Source organism: Gastrolobium bilobum, unplaced genomic scaffold, assembly GCF_033153095.1.
Source record: "Gastrolobium bilobum isolate Gb01-03AN ecotype WA unplaced genomic scaffold, APGP_CSIRO_Gbil_v1 utg30383, whole genome shotgun sequence".
Lineage (NCBI taxonomy): Eukaryota > Viridiplantae > Streptophyta > Magnoliopsida > Fabales > Fabaceae > Gastrolobium > Gastrolobium bilobum.
Genome location: NW_026896919.1, coordinates 129788 through 152992, shown reverse-complemented (window position 1 = coordinate 152992; position 23205 = coordinate 129788). Strand labels below are relative to the sequence as shown.

The window sequence follows — 23205 nt, the reverse complement described above, 5'->3', positions numbered from 1 at the left end:
TAAAGGCTAATAAATAAGCTCTTTATCTATATATATATATCTATATATATTTGTTATATTTAGGGGATATTCCTCTCACTTTCTTTCATGTGAGTGCAGGAGATAAAGTTATCTCCATAAAATATTAGTGCTATTAGATATGTGTATGATTTGCTTTATGATTCTGTTACTACTATCATAAGATTCATTAAGATTGATATGATTAATTTTATTTATAATTTTCTTAAAACATGTTTAGTTAAAAAAAAAAAATTTAAATGACTGATACAATATGTAATATGAAATTTTTTAAAAAGTACACAATAAAAAATTATTGGAGACCATTATCATTTATCCATATATGAAAAGAAAGTTGCTATAATTTGTCGATCCAAAGACGTAGCACTAAATTATAAATCGTAGGATGGAACCACTTATGAGAGAGTATATCATTGAATTTCTATAATTTTAGAAAGTTTACAATGATCTCAAACATGAAATTCAGCTAAATTAAATATCAATTTATTTCAAGCAGTGCTTTCAGCGCACCTTTAATACTATAGAGCAACATATAATTATCATTTAGGTTTTACTGTCGGTCATTTATCATGCATGTAGCTGATAATTGGGCGAGCAAGCAATAGAGTAGAGGTTTTTGGTTGGACTTGGTATTCCTAAACTTTAATATAAACCATCCAGGGGAAGTTAGAGGTTAGGTAAGTTTCATTTTTTGGGTATACCTATATAGAGAGGCTAAGAAAAATGCAAAGATATTGTGTACACAAAAATCAAGGATTGAAAATAGAGAGGTTACGATATTTGTCATATTGTACAAAAAAGAAAAGAAAAGAAACGATACTTTTCAACTCGGTAGATGAAATTGACAAATCGAATATGCAGAGAAGATGAGGACCGAATTGGATTACTCGAATTTCACCACATCTTCGAATATGTTGATGTTCTTCTTTTTCTTTGTCTTCCTTGCTTTCCCGCCATTTCCATATTTCTTAAGGTGGTGTTTGTTAGGGTATTTATTTGAGATTTTCGAGAAAGTGAGGATGGTATAATCCTATTTATCCATGTTTGATATAGGATTTATGAAAAAATTTCTGAGAATGTGATTTTCCTGGGATTTTATTTTGCGAGCAAATTGTGATTGAAAATACCATCCAACAGAGGGTAGTATTCTTAGATTATCGAAAAAATAGAAAATGGCAAGGGAAGAAGCTGACTAAAATAACCCTCTTATAATATTATATTGTACTAGGAATGATGATTGGTCCACTACTCCACCATAAAGCACCTGCTTCACTCCTCTCAACATAAGTCTGTGATTGTGAATAAGAAGAAGAATACTTCTCTTAGTCTCAGTGTCATCCTCTACTATTTCTTTCCCTTCACCTTCAAACCTTCATCTCTTCCTTCCTTCCTCATCCCCTCGTCCTTCAGTGCACCTTCCCCTTTCTTTCTTTTTTTTTTTTTTTTTTGAAACTGATCCTAATTACCTCTTTGAGGCGAATCAGAACCCTCTGGTATCCCCACGGGTTCGACTCTTTGAGTCTCTTATGGGACTAATCCAGAGTTCGGGTGCGAGTCCAAGGATTACAGTACTTATGCCCCTCCCCATATGGTGTTGGTGGGATTTGAACCGAGGTCCTCTCCCACCACTCAGTTCTCATGCTACCAACTGAGCCACCACACTTGGGTTCCCCTTTCTTCTTCTACTTACCAAGCAACCCCACTTTGCCTCCATACCCCACAACCCCTTTTTGCTCTTCTTCTTCTTCTCCTCCATAGAGCAATTTGGTTCATCATTTTCTCAGGATTTTCTTTAGGTAACCATACACACCATTTTTCACTATCAACTCTGATTCTTTTTCTTAGGATTTTCTCTAGCTAACCATACACACCAATTTTCATTATCAATTTAGAATGGTGCATTCACAGTTCATTTAGCGTTCATTGCTGAAACACTTTTATTGGAATTGCTAATTGTTGGTTTTTAAAATGACTATCCAGATGTACAATAACTTGATGTACTCCAAAGGAAATCGTGTTTGACTAAGATGGGTGAAGAAAACCCAGATCTTAAAATCTAAAAACCCCATCGTGCTTTAAGAAAATAATGAAAAGGAGGTTATTTTTGTAAAATTGCATCAAATTCCCAACAATATTTTACAATCAACCAAACATAGACTTGGTAAATTTGACCCAATTTCTTGATATTTTGGCCTACCAAATAAATTTTTGATCACATTCCCAAAAATCTCTTTTTTACCATATTCTTGGGAATCATGATTTCCGAGAAAAAAAAAATTATTCTCTTTGATACTTGAGCATGTTTCGTGTTTCATAAGACCAAATAAGATAAATCTTCATCCAAAGGTATCTACTTGTCCGTTGTTGAGGAAATAATAACGAGACATGAGAGCTAACATGTGATATTGTTTAACAAGTACAACAAAAAGGAGTGCATCTATTTAGTTAAATCAAGCTCTATATATATTTTCGATCTGTCGATTTGGGAAAATCATTGATCAAAACATGGTGAATGTTATAGTGTAATATTAATTTATATATGAGTAGTACTACTACTACATAAGCATACAAATTAAGAAATAGAAAGAAATAAAAACGTAGGGTATGAGTAGGAGGAAGAGGGCCAAAAATAAAAGTAAAGAGAGGATAAAACACACTCTCATGGAACATAATCGCATCTCATGCTCATGCTTAATGACTTTGCATCCCTAAGATTCATGAACCATATGTCCTTCCAACATTTCAACCTCTTTCTTTCGTTAATTCGCTCTTTTGAGTATATAATTTAAGGGGATTATTTTTCTTATTTTATATGAGAAAATGTTTTCTTTCTACACACACAATTTCAAGGTAGGTCCAGGTCTTATTTTGATTTTTTTATCTTCTCTTTTTTGTATGGGCCTCACTTATTTATTGGGTCAGTTGGGGAAAATAATTCTCTCATGTAAAAATGAGAAAATTATTTCCCATAATTTAAATTTATTATCTAAAAAATGTTGATAAAAAATCATTTAAACGAGCCCATTATGGACCCAAATCAATTTGCGATAAGCGTAATCTAGTGGGTCGAAAAGGAAAAGATAGGCCCAAAATTGAGAAAGAAGAAGAAGAAGTAGTGGTAGTGCTGAAAATGGGCCAAACTATAAAAAGCAGTGGAGCAGATTCGACGTTTCAGCGCACGACAGGGTGTGTCTGCGGAGCCACATATCGAAAGGACACGCGTGACGAACAACATGAATGTCGTTCATAGAATTGGACGTTGTTGAGGGGATGTCGTGGACGTGATGGGCTTCATTTAAAAAACCGAAACACATTGAAATTTGAGTTTTCATTTGGGCGTTGTTCTCTCCTCTATAATTTTTTTGCTTTGAACCAGCTGAGATCGGAAAATCAATCCTCTCCTTGACGCGCCATTTCGGGTTTGTTAACTTCTCTTTGTCTCGTATGGATCAATACGTATACCGTATTTGTAAAAACATATGTTTGAAGAGTTTTAGATAATGATGTTGTGAATGCCTTGTGCCAAACATTGTATTTAGACATCTTTAGTTTGTGTTTGAGAAATACAAAACATACAAAATCATTAATATATTCTTACCTAATAATACCTTAAGATTTTTTGTGTTGAAAATGATCAAGAGGTCACGAATTTGATTCTTCTCACATTGTGGTAGAATTAAGTAAGAAAAAACAAGGCATTATTCCAGCAAGCGTTTTGAGTTGTGGGTATGATCAATATGTGGTTGATTTAGAATGTCCAAGACTCCAAGCATTGTATATATATATATATATATATATATATATATATATTAAAGTTGTTTTTTCTTTACACCTGCTCATGTCAAACAATGTTCTGAGTGGAAATGTTATGCTTTGTGCAGCTTTTGAAATACAATGGCAGACACTGAGGATATTCAGCCACTTGTCTGTGATAATGGGACAGGAATGGTTAAGGTAAAATACAAGGATGATTTTATTTCCAAAATTTTTGCTTGCAAAAGTCATTGGCTAGTAAATTATCTTCTGCTTGCTGTTTGTCTCATACATGTGCATGGTGCCTTTCAATTTCTACTGCATTGCAATTTGCAACTTTTAGGCTGGATTTGCTGGAGATGATGCTCCAAGGGCTGTGTTTCCTAGCATTGTTGGTCGTCCACGTCACACTGGTGTGATGGTTGGCATGGGCCAAAAAGATGCATATGTTGGTGATGAAGCTCAGTCCAAGCGTGGTATATTAACTTTGAAATATCCCATTGAACATGGTATTGTGAGTAATTGGGATGACATGGAGAAGATCTGGCATCACACCTTCTACAATGAACTCCGTGTGGCCCCAGAGGAGCACCCAGTTCTGCTCACTGAAGCACCCCTCAACCCAAAGGCTAATCGTGAGAAAATGACACAAATTATGTTTGAGACCTTCAATACACCTGCTATGTATGTTGCCATTCAGGCTGTTCTATCCCTATATGCCAGCGGTCGTACAACTGGTTAGTCATTTTCTTGTTTAAGAAAAATATTATCTTGCATTTAGTCTACATTCTAAGAATGTTTTGCTGGCTATTAAAAACAACCAATGCTCTAAAAGGTTCAGTTTACTAATGGAAATATGGAATAGATATGGAAAGTGAAGTCTAGCTAAGTTCAAAATTAAAAAACTTCGGTTTTGTCTCTGGCAATTTTATCTGATCAGTTTGAGGTTGTCTAACTTGGCTGGTTTTCGTTATGCTTGTTAAATTAATTTGTGCAGGTATTGTTTTGGACTCTGGAGATGGTGTCAGCCACACTGTACCCATTTATGAGGGGTATGCCCTCCCACATGCCATTCTCCGTCTTGACTTAGCTGGGCGTGACCTCACTGATGCCTTGATGAAAATCCTTACTGAGCGTGGTTATTCCTTCACTACCACAGCCGAGCGCGAAATTGTAAGGGATGTTAAGGAAAAGCTGGCTTATATTGCCCTTGATTATGAGCAAGAGCTTGAAACTGCAAAAACTAGCTCTGCCGTTGAGAAGAGCTATGAGCTACCTGATGGACAAGTCATCACCATTGGTGCTGAGCGTTTCCGTTGTCCTGAAGTCCTCTTCCAGCCATCCATGATTGGAATGGAAGCTGTTGGTATTCATGAGACCACATACAATTCAATTATGAAGTGTGATGTTGATATCAGAAAGGACTTGTATGGAAACATAGTCCTCAGTGGTGGTTCTACCATGTTCCCTGGTATTGCTGACAGAATGAGCAAGGAAATCACTGCTTTGGCCCCAAGCAGCATGAAGATCAAGGTGGTTGCTCCACCTGAGAGAAAGTACAGTGTCTGGATTGGTGGCTCTATCTTGGCTTCTCTCAGCACTTTCCAACAGGTAAATGTGCTGTAGTGATTCTAATGACTGAAGTAATTTGTGTTGCAGAACTAATAAATCCATATTGGTGATGCCCCCATGCACTTTATTAGGGATAGACACTTATTTTTGGATCCACTCGCATTTGTGCACACCTTAGTGTCTGTTTGGATCCTCTAATTTTTAGTTTCTTTTCTCTTTATAAACAGAAGATACATCAAACAGGTTTTGAAAAAAACTCTTATAATGAAAAACTCTTTTTTATACAATAAAGAAAAAAGTCAACAACCAAAAGTTCCTAGAAGGAGTTTTTTTTTTTATTTTAAGCTCTTATCAACTTTTTTTGAATTGTGTGCTTTTTTGGAATTGAAGAGCCATAGAGATAAAGAGAGATATTTTTCTTGAAACATGTATTTTTAAGTAACTTTTAAGCTAAAAATTTTATGTAATCAGAAAACAACTTTTAGCTTTTATCGATTTATTAGGGATACTAATGATAAGACACTTACTTTTGTTAATGCAGATGTGGATTGCGAAGGCAGAGTATGATGAGTCTGGTCCTTCAATTGTACACAGGAAATGCTTTTAAATGCTGCAGAATGGCTTGGTGGAGGTAGGTGTCCTCGTTTGGCAATACAATAGCACCTTGCAACGATTGATGATTTTTTTAAAGAAATATTTATGTGTTGTTAGAACAGTGAAAGTGGAGTTTGATGGCAGAGTTAATTCTTTCATTTGTTTTGTTTTAGCATTGGCAATTGTTGAACAGTTGATCTTTAACGATAAATCGAAGCCATTTCAATTTGTTACTACTTGCTTTCTCATAATCATTTTCTTCTAATTAAACTGGAGTCGGATCATATAATTTCATACCAAAAAAGAAGAAATAAACATATATGCTTTCCAAGTTAATTAAACCTAACCTGTTCTTGGATTTAATCATATTGAATTGAGCCTCTTGCCCAATAGGTTACTGAGTTAGGATTTGTGAATGGTGCAATTGTTACATAATCTGAGTTTTCAAAATGTTTAAATATATATTTTTTTTTTGGCTGCTGAGGTGAGATTTTGAATATTTAACGTATACATGTTTTTGCTGTGTATTCAAAGTGTTGGAACATTTTAAATACTTAAAAGTTGAAGGTTTACACAGCAAAGACTTCAAATAAATTATTATTTTTTTTTTGGTACAAGACTTCAAATAATTTATGGAAATGTTTTTCTTATGTTATCGTGTTACGCACTCATCGAAATCCGAGTCATCGTTTCTTTTCTTTTTTTCTTTTTTTTTTTCAATTGTGAGACTCATTTAATTATGTCTCTACATAAAACATTGTGGGACCCACCTCATTGCATTGACCTCGGTTTTAGACTGTCTGTGATTGGGGCCAAGGTCGTCATTGCATTTACCTTGGGCACTTTGTAGGTCAAAAGGTAAGGGCAGTTTCAATTCGGTTTTCTTATCCCAAAAGTAATTTGCGTGTTCAATATCTAATTTTAAGCGAAAATAATTCTATGAATAAATCTTTAAATATTGTAAAAAAAATTAATTGGCGAGTTTCTTGGCATATAAACTTAATAAAAATTAATTTAATTGTGTCTAATTTTGTTATTAAAATCTATAAATTTTAAAAAAAATGAATAAAAAATTAGATGATGGCATCGCCAATAACGAAAGAGGTCTCACAAAGATTAGATGATGGCATGATTCAAGAATACAGAAAGAATAAAAGCTCAAATGAGACCAAAGCTTCTGATTATGATTCCTACAAACATGAAGTTTGCCTCATGTGAAGAACATCCTCCCTAATAAAAAAAATCCAAAATGCCTCAAAGTTTCATTGATGCTATAACTTTTAAATTTTTTTCCTAAATTATTATTTCATTCAATACAAAGGCATTATACAGATAAATCATAGAAAATTCCTTTTGCATTTGGACTTGGAATTATTGGCAGTTGGCACCACATTTACACTGTCATACATGCTATAAAAAAGGTCCTTAATGCATGGTTTTGGACTATTGGCAGCTGCAGGGTATTTTCGTTTGGGTCTTTGGAATTGGGATTTTAGATTTTAGTTTTTCACTTTACCTTCATTAATTTTTATACTTTTATATTAAAAAAAAAAAAAAACCATAACCCGCGAGCCAATCCGTTTGACCCGTGGGTTGACTCGGTTTTTTTCGAACTGAAACGAGTCGGGCTGACTCGAGTTACTAACTCATTTTCCCTAACCCAACACGACCCATTTTAGTCGGGTTACGAGCCAACCCAATGGGTTAACTCATTTTTGCCAAAACCTAGTGAAGGTAGAGATTTACCTTACGTGCAAGTATGCACGGTCAGAGTTTCAGTTCAACCAATGAATATTTACAAGCAAATGTCAACCCCTCTTTTTCAGCCATCAATAAACAAGCCTAAATCTTAATCTCACCAAATTCAAGTATCCTACAACCCATCAGAATAGTGCAGCCATCGTATGCATATTATCAATGAAATCAGCTCTTTCCTTATTCAACTTCTAATCCAAGATAACCAAATTCAAATTAAACAAACCATCAATGTATCATGTCAGTTAAATGCAACGCAGGTCCTAGCTTAGAATACTATAGATTCCTACCAATGAATACCTCTCATGATTAGTGTTTGCACTCCACTCTTAGTGTGCACAGGTTAGAACACTCAACATCACCAATGCAGTATCAGTCCTCAGATTTGTAAATCTCCAATATATGAATATGAAAAGTGAAGAAAGAGAACTACCTTACGTGCAATACACAATCAGCAAGTAATATAATATGTGAGTTTAAAAAATCGTTTCCTCGAGGATTTATACAATTATACACTTGATTAATTTTCTAAAAATCAATTGAAATAGCATGACGTAAAATGAAAGTACAAGCAATTAAGCTAAAAAACTAGGCAACTGATTTTTTAAAACTTGTAATTACTGATTAAAGACTTCAGATCTGAAAGCTAATCCAATTACCTTGTTTTTCTCTTATTTTCCAAAACCTGCTATAGAACCTTCATTGATTAACTAATCTGCTACAGCGGTTTTGCACCTTCCAGCATCATAAACTGAGTTCAATTATGATCTGAGGTATTCCTACTCCCAAAGTCACTCCTAAATGTCATGAACGTCCCGGATCTATGCTCTATACAGCTAATTATTCCTAAACTAACTGAGTAATGTCTAGGATTGATCTGATTTACTATTTTCCAATAATTAAACCTAATTAACCAATTAAATTGGCCAAATCTAAGTGAGTTTAAATTGGTTCATCTTAGATAAATCAACTTAAGTTCTGCAACAAAGCTTAATTACAACTTAAAGGTAATTTTCATAGATTCCAGATCTGAAAAAGTAGTTTAGCTTTCCATATTTTTGAGATTAATATTCAGATATACATTCATGTTTTCTATATAGATCTTACCAAATGTTCACAACAATTTGAAACTAAATTTAGAACACTAATGAAAAATAAACAGAGATCTGAGATCCAAAACTAAAAGATGAATAGAAGGAGGAGAATTTCTAAATCTGAAGTGCATTCTTCATAACTCTAAAGTCCGATCTAAGAAAGCTTCAACTCTAAAGTAGATAAGCTGAACGAAAAAGAACTATAGAGACAATCTACAGAGAAAAATGTTCGAATTACAAAGCTACTTGCAAAAGAGAATGCAGCAGTGTTTTTCACTCTCATACAATTATCCAAAAAGTGATTCCAAAGTTGAAAAATAAAAGTGACAAAAGATGCTAATTCCCGCGTCCAGTCAAGCTTTATAGCATCATTTTCTTCTTGCTTTCCAAGTGGACCCCACCTTTTGTTGGGAACTCGGTTCCCTCAACTCGGCTAAGCAACCTTTTTGTGTAAGTCAGTCAACAAGATCATGGATCTCGGATCCCGGCAATCTTACCTCGACTTGAACTTCACCAGGTCGGGCAGCGTAGGGGGAAAAAAACAAAGGAGAGAGAGAGAAAGAGAACACAAACAGTTTTTAAAGTGGGAAAACTTTCTCCAATGAAGAAGTAAAAACCTACGGGACCTAGTCCAGATCAAACGTCCACTATGAAAATAATGGATACAAAGAATCAAAATACACCAATGTGGTGGTTAACATAACCTCTCCAACAATGGTGAGATCAAACTACCCTAGAGATGTTTCACTCAAACTCTCTCTAGAGATCTCTCAAATACAAAGCTTAAAGTTTTGCTCACAAATCTCTCAAATCTCTTTCTCTAACCTAGCCTCCACCCACAACTGATGAATATATAGAGGAGGTGGAATCTAGAATTTAAGGTTTAGGGTTTTTAGGAAACCCCTCAATATGCTTGGGCTTAGCATTGAAGGAGGAAGCCCAACAAATCTCCCCCTTCGACTTCAATGCGTCGGCTTCAATATCAACCCAGCTCCTTCACAACAGTCTTCAAATTTTCTTGTTGGAACTGGCATTATCATCATGTCGAACCAATTTTGGTCAGTGTGCACCTTGACGAGTTTGAGCTCTCCACCTTTCACCACATCCCGAATCCAGTGATACCTCACATCAATATGCTTAGTGCGGGAGTGATAGGTCGAATTCTTCGCAAGATGTATTGCGCTTTGATTGTCACAACCCAGCTCGTACTTGTCTTGATCATGGCCGAGTTCCATGAGGAACTTCTTCATCCACAACATCTCTTTGCTTGCCTCAGTAGCGGAAATGTACTCCCCCTCGGTTGTCGATAGTGCAACACACTTCTGAAATCTTGATTTCCATGAGACAGCTCCTCCAACAAATCTCATCATGTATCCCATCGTCGACTTCCTCGAGTCGGAATCTCCCCCTAAATCAGCATCCGAGTAGACTTGCAACTCGGCTTTGCCTTCTCCAAATTGGAGGCATAAGTTGGTCGTACCTCAGAGGTACTTGAAGATCCACTTCACTGATTACCAGTTCTCTTTGCCGGGGTTTGACAGATATCGACTTACCATTCCAACAGCATACGCCAAGTCGGGTCTAGTGCAAACCATTGCATACATCAAGCTTCCGACGGTGGATTGGTATGGGATCTTCAGCATCTCATCTTTGTCTTCATCAGATCTCGGACATTGCTTCTGGTTCAACTTTATGTGTTCGGCTAGGGGGTGCTCACTGTTTTGGCTTTGTCCATGCTGAATCTCTTCAAAATCTTCTCAATATACTTGTCTTAACTCAGCCACAGTAGCTTCTTTTGTCTATCTCGGATAATCTTGATTCTGAGAATCTGTTTTGTAAGGCCGAGGTCCTTCATTGCGAAGGACGAGCTCAACGCCTTCTTGAGAGCGGTTATCTTCGATTTGTCTTTCCCTATAATAAGCATGTCGTCAACATATAACAACAAAATCAAAAAATCTTCGGCCTCATACCTCTTCACAAATATGCAGTGGTCAGCTTCTGTCTTCTCAAACTTGTGATCAGTCATGAATGATTCAAACTGCTTGTACCACTGCCGAGGCTCTTCTTGTACCACTTCAAGCCATAGAGGCTCTTCTTCAATCGACATACCAAGTCTTCTTGGTCTGGAGCACGGAACCCCTCAGGTTGCTCCATATATATTTCTTCTTCTAAGTCACCATGAAGAAATGTCGCCTTCACATCCATTTGTTCTACCTCGAGGTCCATCGAAGCCGCCATGGCTAACACGGTTCAGACCAAGGTCCATTGAAGCCGCCATGGCTAACACGGTTCAGATCGAGGTCATTTTCACCGCAGGAGAAAAAATCTCCTCAAAGTCTACTTCTTTCTTTTGATTATAGCTCGTCTTAATCTTGTAGACCTATTTATTTTTCAGAACTCATCTTCCTTCAGGCAACTCGGTCAGCTCATAAGTCTGATTCTCGTGCAGAGACTTCATCTCATCTTGCATTGGCTTTTCCTATTCTTCTTTCTCTGAGCTCGTCACAGCCTCATTATAACTCTGAGGCTCACCGTCTTCAGCAACAACAGCTTATTCATCATATGGGTATCTTGTAGAGGGTCTTCTTTCTCAGGTTGGATATCTCGGCTGTTCTTTAGCTTGAGAACCCGGTTCATCATTCTTACCCCGGATCTCATTATCAACTCGGACTTCATCATCAGCTTGTTGCTAGTCATCAATTTCTTCATTCTCTTGATTTTCTCCCCCTGGTTCAGCTCGAACAAGAGGGTTGAGTTCTTCACGTCTGACAGTAACCCAGACTTTGGGCTTCGAGATGTCAAGAATATTCTCATCTTCATGAAAGATCACATCTCGGCTTCACACTATCTTCTTATTAATTGGATCCCAAAGGCGAAACCCGAACTCACATCTCGGCGAACCAAGATAAATGCATTCTTTAGTCTTCGCATCAAGTTTTGCCCTTTCATCTTTAGGAATATGCATGAAAGCTCGAAATCTAAACACTTTCAATTGATCATAGGCCGTTTTCCCACCTGTCCAGACTTCTTCTAGAATTTCTCCTTCAAGTGGCTGAGATGGTGAGAGGTTGATTAAATCAACAACAATTCTGACGGCTTCTCCCCAAAATGATTCTGGCAACCCGGCATTGGATAGCATGCTTCGTACCTTTTCTTCAATAGTCTTGTTCATCCGCTCAGCAAGTCCATTCAACTGAGGTGTCTTGGGGGGCGTCTTCTCAAGTCAAATCCCAACAGCTCTGCAATATGCATCAAAAGGGCCGCAATACTCACCACCATTGTCAGATAGGACCACCTTCAATTTCTTTCCATTCTTCCTTTCAACCATAGCATGGAATTCTTTAAAGGATTGGAGTACCTGGTCTTTAGACTTCAACAAATATACCCACATTTTGTGGGAATGGTCATCAATAAATGAAAAAAAATACTAAGCTCCTCCAAGGTTTCTCTCCGACATGGAGCAGACATTAGTATGGACGAGGTCAAGAATATACCTACGTCGTCTTGGTTGATCCGGTTTCACGAAAGAAACATTGCGCTGCTTTCCAGCTAGGCAGTGCGTGCAACTCTCCAACACTTGGCCTTTCAACCCGGTCAGTAATCCTTTCTTGTTCAGGATTTGGTGCCCTTTCACACTTATATGGCCAAGGCGTTTATGCCATATCTCCAAGCTAGGTCCATCTCGGACAGAATTGGCTTCACCGCCCTTGACCTTTCCTTGCATCACGTACAAGGACCCTTCCTTCTTACCTCAGGCAACAACCAAGTTTCCCTTGGCCAGCTTCCTTCTAACACTACACTACCGAAGTAGTTCACTAACCCGGCATCGTCAAGCTTGCCTACCGAGATTAGATTCAAACGCATTTCAGTTACATGCCTCACATCCTTCAACACAAGTCGGCACCTAACATCTGTGGTCAGGGTCACATCACCGACACCAACAATCTTGCTGGTCACTTGATTTCCCATCTTCACGACTCCAAAATCACCACCTCGGTAAGACGAGAAAAAACCTTTGTATGGAGTAACGTAGAAGGAGGCACCAGAGTCAATAATCCAGGTGCAGTCATCATATGCAACATTCAAATAATTATCCTCACCAAGGAGGAATATCTTGACATCCGAGTTGGCAACCACAGCAGTGATGCTCTTGTCTTCCCTCTTCTTGGGAATAGTCTGATTCGGCTTCAATGAGTCATTCTTCTCGTCATTCTGCAAAGTCCAACAGTCTGGCTTTTTATGTCATGTCTTCCCACAATAGAAGTACTTCAACTCATATTTCAGCTTTGACCGGCCTCTGGACTTTCCTCGTCTATCAGGATATCTACCCCAGCTTTTGCTTCTACCCCGGGAGTCAGATTTTCCTCTGTTGTCTGCAACGTTGGCCTCAGACATTCTAGAAACATCTCGTTCTCTTCTCCTGGCTTCTTCGTTCAGGAGACTATCGGTTACGACATCCATTTTTAATTTTTCTTCTGGAGCCGAATTACTCAAAGTCACCACCAGAGTATCCCAGCTTTCTGGCAGTGAGCTCAGCAGCAGCAAAGCCTGCATCTCGTCATCGATTTTCATCTCGGCTTCAGTCAGCTGATTAACAATACCTTTGTAGGTGTTGAGGTGTTCAATCATGCTCATGTCGTCCTTGTATTCCAGCTTTACAAGTCGGCGAATCAAGTGTGCTTTGTTCCTGGGAGTCTTCTTCTGAATCATGGACTCCAGCTTCATCCACAACTCGTACGCGTTTGTGAACTCGAACACGTGCTCAAAAAGGCTTTTGTCAATGTATTTCCTGATTGTAGCTACCGCCTTATATAACACCTCGTATTTCTAAATATATATTTATATGTGATAATGTTGATTAAGAGGGTAGGATTAGTGAAAATCCTGAAATTAGGGCCGAAATATGTAAAAAGGGCAAAATGGTAATTTACCAAACACATATCCCTAGGCATGAAAAATTGAGTAGAATGTTTCAAATGGTAAAAATAAGGTCGAAAATGGATTCAGAACGAAAAATCGAGTGGATAGGCAAGTTTCGAAAATTTTGATGAATAATGATTTTCTAGGTGTAAAATGTTGCGGTATAATTGTACCGATAAGCGTAAAATTTTTATTAATGTTTTTAGGAAACAAAAATATGACACGAACGAAAAAATACGTAGGTTATGAATTTGTGGTTTAAATTAGGTGATTCATTAAAGTAAATTCGCATGTGGGACCCACCTATGGTTTAAGTGACTTAAGTGAACCCATTTCATTTGAAAATCCGATCTTCTCTCTCCTACTCTCTTCTTCTCCATCGTGACCTTCCTCCATTTAAGGGAAAGAGAGCCTTTTTCTCTACAACCTTGATTTTTAGCCACTTTTAGGAAAAACTCTCAACTACAAAGTTGTTCCCCACACTCTTGTGAGTGACTTCCATGTAGAGTGCATCTTGTGGGGAGCATTGTGGAGGGAGATAATGCCCTAAAATAGCCACAAAATTTTGGAGATTTTGGGGAATTTTTGGTGACTTTTGGGTTGATTCATTGCTTGGAGATCATTCCTCCGGGTCCTAGGAAGCTATTGGTGGTAAGATTTCTCTCTCTTACTTTGTTTTCAATGAGATCATAATATTGATGAGGGTTTTGAAGTTATAAGTTGAGTTGTGATAGTTAGGAGCATTAAATGGTATGTCTCCTTTGGAATTAAATGCTTAGAATGATAAATGATGATGATTGATGCAATAAAATTTATGGTGATGTGAGAATTTTAACTTAGGAAATTTTGTGATGAGTTTTCAAGACTTTATAAAATTGGTATGTGATATAATTAAACCATTGAATTATGGACCATTGGTATAGGTTAATAATAGGATTTTATGACATGTGTAAGTGTTGAATTGGATTGAAAACCTTGTGGGGGGATTCCTTGAAGATTTCGAACCATAGGTGTTTGGGAGGAAAAATGATCTGAAAATATGGTTTAGGCAATGGATGATGATTTAGTGTATAATTGATGGGTTGGTGAATTACTTTGATGAGTCAAGTAGTAAGATAATTAAATCAAATGGGAAAGGGCCATTAGGCCTAAGTGGCTATAAATTGGTTTTAAATTTTGTAAAATGATGAATTGTTTGCATATGTTTGATGGTCATTGTCTTGATCATATAGGTTGCCTCTCATGGACGTGATAGAAACAGACTAAGCTTGGAGCTTACGTGTGGAGCATTGCTCTTGGATTGAGGTAAACCTTTGAAACTTGGGTTTAGTCCCTTGTGTGCTCCACCACACCTAGTGGAAGGTTGTGGTTGAATTTTGTACTTTTGTCATTGTGTGAATATGTATGTCCATGCATTATTGCTTGATTGTGTGACATGCTTGGAGCATGTTGTGTGTTAAATTTTGTGATCTCTGACCAGTAGATGTGTGTTGGTTTGGACTTTCGCTGGAGATATCCTTTGGGGATTCCGGTCGGGTTTTGCCATGGGGCCGACTCTGGGAGCGGTACCAGGATGATCCAAATGTGGGACTTCCGCTGGATAGGGCTCATGAGAAGTTCTAGTTGGGTTTTGCCATGGGGTCGTCTCATCCATGGGAGAGGCACCAGGAAGCTTACCGGGAGTTATATGATGGGGTCCTTGAACAGAATCCTTATGTGGATGTTCTTGGATTTGTGCCCAGTTGTTGTGATTTTGTATGTTATGTATTTTACATGATGTTTTTTGTTGCACATTGAGTGAGCCATGGGGTGGAGTGATCCTCTAGTACCCTTGGTTTACTGAGATATATTTGTATATCTCACCCCGCGTTTGAGGACATCATTTCAGGCTATAGTGAGCATGAAGGAGCTTCGGGCAAGATGACCGCTTAGTGATGAGTTGAGGATGATGTGCATAGGGTGAGGTTGGCATTTTGGAGGAGCATATTTGATGCACATAGCATTACATTTAGCATTTTAGACTTAGATCATGAATCTATTGCATGTTGAGGTTTCCATGCTTTTGTGGTGTTCATGGTTATATTCTAAGTCTTTTGTATTTGGTTTAGATTTCATGCCTATTGTGTATATTGGTATTTTGGTGAGCATGAGACTTGTCCATGGCCACACATTATGTTTAAAGGCATTTAGAAACTTATGATGTAAAATGAGCCATATGATGTGTAAATGGCAAAGGATATTGTGAATTATTGTAAATGATGCATTGATTAATGAATATGCATGATGGAAGGGTCTAGTGCCTACTTTAGTACTTGTGTAAGATGTATAATGGGTATTAAGGTGTTAGGAGTGGATTATATGACCCAAATAGTGCATTAAAAGCTGTTAAAATGTGATTCTACAGTTAAGGAATCGATTCCCTCTTGAAAGGAATCGATTCACAACATCACAGTGGCTTAATTCTGCGTTCTCTGCTTCAAGGAATCGATTTCTTTTGGGAGGGAATCGATTCCTCAAAATAGGGGAGTCAAATTTCAGCATCTGTGTGATATTGTAGCTGCTGGGAATCGATTCCTTGAGGTTAGGAATCGATTCCCACTGTGCCAAATTTTGAAAAGGTGTCATTTTACAACCTAAAGTGATGGTATTGCTTAAAGGGGTCATAATAAATAAGTTTTACGCTTCCGCGAGTTTTGCATTTACGATTACAGTGTTGTTTTTAATTGATTACGAAAATGGTTAATGTTTAAAGTTAAGGATTTAATAAAAGAAAAAGTTTACCCGTAATTTAATTAACTCAATTACTGTGATTGTAACTGCGCTTAATACCATACGTAATGATAACATCACCGGTACGTAACGGGCTATTACACCTTACGACTCAGGATCTCCCACTCCTTATATGTTTTGCTTGTCGGTCTCTCATCAAGGATAATGGGCTCATGTAAATCTTTGTAGTAGAGATGATATTCCAACATCGGTCTCCAATAGGTGAAATTGTCTGCGGTCATCTTGAACATATCTCCATAATGGGTTATACCACTGGTCTCCATCTCGTCTCCCTCAGAACCGGTCGAACCCAGGCTCTGATACCACTGTTAGGAACTCGGTTCCCTCAACTCGGCTAAGCAGCCTTTTTGCGGAAATGAGTCAACAAGATCCTGGATCTCAGAACTCGTCAATCTTACCTCGACCTGAACTTCACTAGGTCGAGCAGCGCAGCGAAAAAACAAAAACAAAGGAGAGAGAGAAAGAGAACACAAACAGTTTTTAATGTGGGAAAACCTTCTCTATTGAAGAAGTAAAAACCCACGGGATCTAGTCCATATCAAACGTCCACTATGAAAATAATGGATACAAAGAATCAAAATACACCAATGTGGTGGTTAACACAACCTCTCCAACAATGGTGATGATCAAACTACCCTAGAGATGTTTCACTCAAACTCTATAGAGATCTCTCAAATACAAAGCTTAAAGTTTTGCTCACAAATCCTCAAATAATTTTCTCTCAAATCTCCTTCTCTAACCTAGCCTCCACCCACAACTAATGAATATATAGAGGAGGTGGAATCTAAGGTTTAGGGTTTAGGGTTTTTAGAAAACCCCTCAATGGGCTTGGACTTAGCATTGAAGGAGGAAGCCCAACAACCTTTTACTTGCTAGAAGTACAAGAAGTATTATTTTAATAATATAATATATTTACGTTATATATTGTTCACTTAAAGACATATTCTGAAATCACGATTTGTAGCAATAATTTTCAAGGTAATATGATTGATTTTATTTTTACAAAAAAAAAATATTTATTTTAAATTTAAAATATAATATTAAATAAAATTAGTAAAGAAAGTGTAAATTATATGTGTGTATATATATGTGTGTGTATGTGTGTGTGTGCGTGCGTGAAATTTTCATGTGATCTCTATGAATATTAATTCATGTGTTAATGAAAATAGGAAAAAAAATGTTTATCCTTTTAAATGACACAACTTATATTCTTTCATTCTCACAAAGATGTGGGACCCACACCTTTATTTTTTTTGTCAACTTTCTCTCCTCCTTTATCTATCTCTTTCTCTCTCTTAAAATGACACTTTACATCCTTTAAAATAACACACACTTTACCCATGAAAATATTATTTTACATGATCTCTGTGAATGAGATCTTTTATATTTTATATTCCAGTTTGGTTTAGACCTATAAACTTTAGTTTACAACTTGGTAGGTCTTACTGACTGTGTTAGGCTTTTTAGTTTTTATAATAGGTTAGGCCAGACCTATAAATCAAGTCTTTAATAGGCTAATATAGGGATGTGCATAGGTCGAACCGAACCAGATTTTTTGAAAAATCGAACCGAATTGGTTTAAATGGTTCGGTTCAATTCAGAACCGGTTCGGGTCGACCCTCTTTTGAATAGAAAAAAAAAATTAAAATTTAAAAAATAAAGTTATAAAAATCAATTTGGTTCGATTTGAAAATGGTTCGGTTCGGAAACGGTTCTGTTCGGTTCAAAATGGTTCGGTTCTTGAACTGGTTCTAAAAACAGATTCGGTTCATGAACTGGTTTTTAAAAACTGGTAATTTTAGGGCGGTTCGGTTCGGTTCAATTTTTTGGTTATTTTGCACACCCCTAGACTAATAGGCTCTAAATATTTTACATTGACTTAAGCTATCAAAGCCAAAACCTAGCCCATTTACACCTCTACTCATCCCAATCAAATAAGAATTGGAGCTTCTTGGCCCACTTCTGTTCTGGTATTGCTCCTTGGTCAACTCTTTTTGGAACAAATTTTCAATGCACCAATCGAATTGAAGTTCAGTGCGACATTAACACATTTTTACTAGGATACGTAGACATATCTTGTGCAAATTTTTAGGACTCCAAGATCTGCCTACGTATCCTAGTAAGAATGCACTACCGTCACACTAATTTCAGTATCAAATTTGCGTAAGGGCAAATTTTTACCTTGGGCACTTTGTAGGTCAAAAGGTAAATGCAACCTGGTTTCAATTCGGTTTTCTTATCTCAAAAATAATTTGCGTGTTTAATATCTAATTTTGAGCGAAAAAAATTCTCTGAATAAATCTTCAAATATTGTAAAAAAAAATTCGCGAGCTTCTTGGCATATAAACATTATAAAAACTAATTTACGAGTAAATATCTTTTTGGGTCTCTAACAAAAAACACAGTCCCCACTTTAGTTCGTTATAAAAAAAAATTAGTCGGTGGACCCTTATGAAATTCAAAGTGGACCCATTTTAGTCCTTTTGAGGGACTAATATGGATCTTTTTTGAATTTATGAGGTACCACGATTTCAACTAAATGAGTCTATTTTAAATTTGTTAGGGATCTCGAAACTAAATTTTTCTGTAAAGGACTAAAGTGAAGACCGTATTTTTCTTAGGAACTAAAAAATGTATTTACTCTTAATTTAATTGTGTCTAATTTTGTAATCAAATCTAAAATTTATTGAGTAAAAAATTGCACATTATCTGTCATTTATCGCACGTATAAAAAAATTGAGGGGCTAGCCCAAACGGGCCGTACCCCGAGGGCATGGTGCTCGGAGAAGGTTGAATGGGATACCTCCTGACAATGTACCAAAAAAAAAAATTGACATGTGATACATGAGTCTTTCACTTATTGCCATTAGCTATCATTTTTCTTATTTAACCGAACTTTGCATTCAGGTACTTGTCTTTCAGACTTTTACTGTTTTACATACTGAATCTAAGTTTGGTTACGCAAACAAACAAAAGGGGAATTTGGACTTTTTAATTTTTTTAATCATTTTTGCCACCCAATGAACCGTTTAAGTTGGGATTTAATTTTCTCTAGGTTAAGTTAAAAATGCAGATCGTTTTAAAGTATTCTTTATTATAAAGTACATTAATTTATAATTTTAAAAATAAAGTATGCTTAAACAAATAAAGTGTATTTGGTTTATAATTGTCTTCATATTTTGTTTTATTAATAATGATAAAAATATCATTTCCTTTTTTTATTTTTTTAATGTTTGTAATAAAAATAAATAAAAAAATTTAACGTATAAATAAAATGACATTTTATAATTCTTAATAAAAGTAAAAATATTTTCACAAACTAAATGTACCAAACGTTTGAATTCACCTTTAATACCCAAGATTTTGTTTTACACATTGTGCTTTTTAAAAAATGAACAGCTTTTAATTAATTTTTAAACTAAAATTTTTATATTATCATTAAACAGCTTGTAACTTTATTTTTAAATCTGTATTTTTTAATTTTTAAATTAGAAGTAACTTTTAACTTAAAAAAATGAGTAAAGACCCAAATTGGTCCCTGACAAAAAACTCGGTGCCCAAATTAGTCCCTCACAAAAATAAACTCGTTAGATAGTCCCCAACAAAGTGAAACAGGACCCACGTTAGTCCTTCTGTCAATCCAAAACTCACGGTCTCAATGACGGTGATGACGTGTCACGTTAAGTGACATGCTAGAGGCCACGTGGGTTGAGGAACGACGTCGTTTTGAGAGACTCATCCACGTTGGTCAGTATGGTCCCTAACAGTTTTAACAAAGGGGACCAGTATGGTCCCTAACATTTTTATCGAGGTCCTTTTTAGTCCCTGCTAAAGTTCTGTTAACACCAGTGCCACCATTTGCTATTAACACACCAACAATGTCATTTCCCCTTGTACATGCTGATATTAGTCATGCATAACACAATCAACTTCTACATAATTCACACCATGACATTCTTAGTTTAGTCTTTATATATTGTTTCCATTCCTTTTTTTATCTCCATCGAGTTTATACAACATTTTGTGCCAATAAACATAACGTCAAATACATAAGTCAAGCTACATACATTGCATGAACAACAATTTATTACACAAGCAAATCTCAACAAAACCACATTTTAAATTTCACTCCAGCCTACTTGCAAGATGTATACATACTAGAAACACAACAATAATAGATCCAGCAAACACCCTAGCACACATACACACATGCATCATTTCCTTCTCAACACCCTAGCAAACACCCATACACACCAGTAAACACCCTAGCACACATACACACATGCACACATGCATCATTTCCTTCTCAACACATGCACACATATACACACACAACTTCAAATACATAAGTCATGCTACATACATATACACATATACACAAACACCCTAGCACATATACACATGCACATAACTTTTTTTACTCCAGCAAGTGTTGAAAAGGAAATGATGTGTTGGATTGTTTGGGTTCTGAATGCCCTCCAACTACTACTGCACAATATGTTGTGTTGTAATTTGGTCTCTACGTTATTGCACTTGGAACCGGTGGTGTAAAAGCATGTGTGTCACTTTTTGGGGAAGATCAGTTTAATGATACTGATCCCAAGGAAAGGGTTAAGAAGGGATCATTTTTCAACTGGTATTACTTTTCTATCGACTTAGGTGCCGTTGTATCATGCAGCTTAATTGTATGGATTCAAGACAATGCAGGATGGGGTCTTGGATTTGGCATTCCTGCTTTAATTATGGGATTATCTATTGGAAGTTTCTGTTTAGGAACACCTCTATATGTGCTAGGGTGTTTATGTATATGTGTATATGTATGTAGCATGACTTATGTATTTGAAGTTATGTGTGTATATGTGTGCATGTGTTGAGAAGGAAATGATGCATGTGTGTATGTGTGCTAGGGTGTTTGCTGGTGTGTATGGGTGTTTGCTAGGATGTTGAGAAGGAAATAATGCATGTGTGTATGTGTGCTAGGGTGTTTGCTGGATCCATTATTGTTGTGTTTCTAGTATGTATATATCTTGCAAGTAGGCTGGAGTAAAATTTAAAATGTGGTTCTGTTGAGATTTGCTGGTGTAATGAATTGTTGTTCATGCAATGTATGTAGCATGACTTATGTATTTGAAGTTATGTTTATTGGCACAAAATGTTATATAAACTCGATGGAGATAAAAAAAGGAATGGAAACAATATATAAAGACTAAACTAAGAATGTCATGGTGTGAATTATGCAGAAGTTAATTGTGTTATGCATGACTAATATCAGCATGTACAAGGGGAGATGACATTGCTGGTGTGCTAATAGCAAATGGTGGCACTGATGTTAACAAAACTTCAGCAGGGACTAAAAAGGACCCCGATAAAAATGTTAGGGACCATACTGGTCCCCTTTGTTAAAACTATTAGGGACCATACTGACCAACGAGGATGAGTCTCTCAAAACGACGTCGTTCCTCAACCCACGTGGCCTCCAGCATGTCACTTAACGTGACACGTCATCACTGTCATTGACACCGTGAGTTTTGGATTGACAGAAGGACTAACGTGGGTCCTGTTTCACTTTGTTGGGGACTATCTAACGAGTTTATTTTTGTGAGGGACTAATTTGGGCACCGAGTTTTTTGTCAGGGACCAATTTGGGTCTTTACTCTAAAAAAATATAATCATCGGGTCATGTTTGTAATTTTTAAATCTCTATTTTTAAATTTTTAAATAATTATTTGAGTATGTTTATAATTTTTTTAATATAAATTATAGATTTACGTATAATCACCGGATCGGTTCAACCAATGAGCTACTAATGAAACCAATAACCTAATAATCTAAGGGAATTGTTTTTGTTATGTTACATAATATAAAAGCAAATTTCCTACTATCACAAAAGGAAGAGAGAGGAGAGAGAATAGGAAAAAGAGAAAAAATTTAAAGTGGATCCCATATAAAATTTGTGTGTGTAGGAAGATGAGTTTATGTTATGTAACATAATAAAAACAATTCCCATAATCTAAGGGAATTGTTTTTGTTATGTTACATAATATAAAAACAAATTTCCTACTCTCACAAAAGGAAGAGAGAGGAGAGAGAATAGGAAAAAGAAAAAAAATTTAAAATGGATCCCATATAAAATTTGTGTGCGTAAGAAGATGAGTTTATGTTATGTAACATAATAAAAACAATTCCCATAGTCTAAGGGAATTGTTTTTGTTATGTTAGTAATATAAAATCAAATTTCCTACTCTCACAAATGACTGAACCGCATCAATATGACTGAACCGATTTTAGGAAAGCGAAATGACTCCATTTTCTAAATTGGCATGGCATCAACCCGCATCAAGTCAAATAAAAAGTCAAGCGTTCGTTCCTTTTTGGAAGAGAAAAACCATTTGCATTCCAATTCAATGTTGTAATTTTCGTTTCTACCTACTTTGCGGCATTTTTTTTGGTGTTCCATGTTCGACGTGGTTCTTCCTTTCAAGAGGTAACACTTGAATAAAAAGTTTTTTTTTTTAAGTACAAGTGGAGGGCTGAAAACACAAGAAACAACTAAGCAAGCCTGAGAACAATCAGCTTCCATTAACCTTAATAGCTCCTGTGGTGGTCTGGCAAGTAAATGCAGACGTCGTTCCAAATGATGGACATATCCAGCCAACCAATGCGCACAATGATTAACGTGTCGGAGAACATGTGAACTTTGCACATCCCA

The 23205-nt window shown here is 36.5% G+C and overlaps 1 protein-coding gene across 1 annotated transcript; it reads left to right on the top strand.

Annotated features, from left to right (window-relative positions):
* Positions 1 to 3230: 3230 nt before the first annotated feature.
* LOC133302808 (actin-like) lies at positions 3231 to 6153 on the top strand. Its single transcript, XM_061502630.1, has 5 exons — positions 3231 to 3437; positions 3900 to 3972; positions 4115 to 4508; positions 4769 to 5382; positions 5885 to 6153. Exons 2-5 carry the CDS (start codon positions 3913 to 3915, stop codon positions 5948 to 5950), a joined length of 1134 nt encoding a protein of 377 aa, XP_061358614.1. The 5' UTR covers positions 3231 to 3437; positions 3900 to 3912; the 3' UTR covers positions 5951 to 6153.
* Positions 6154 to 23205: the final 17052 nt, after the last annotated feature.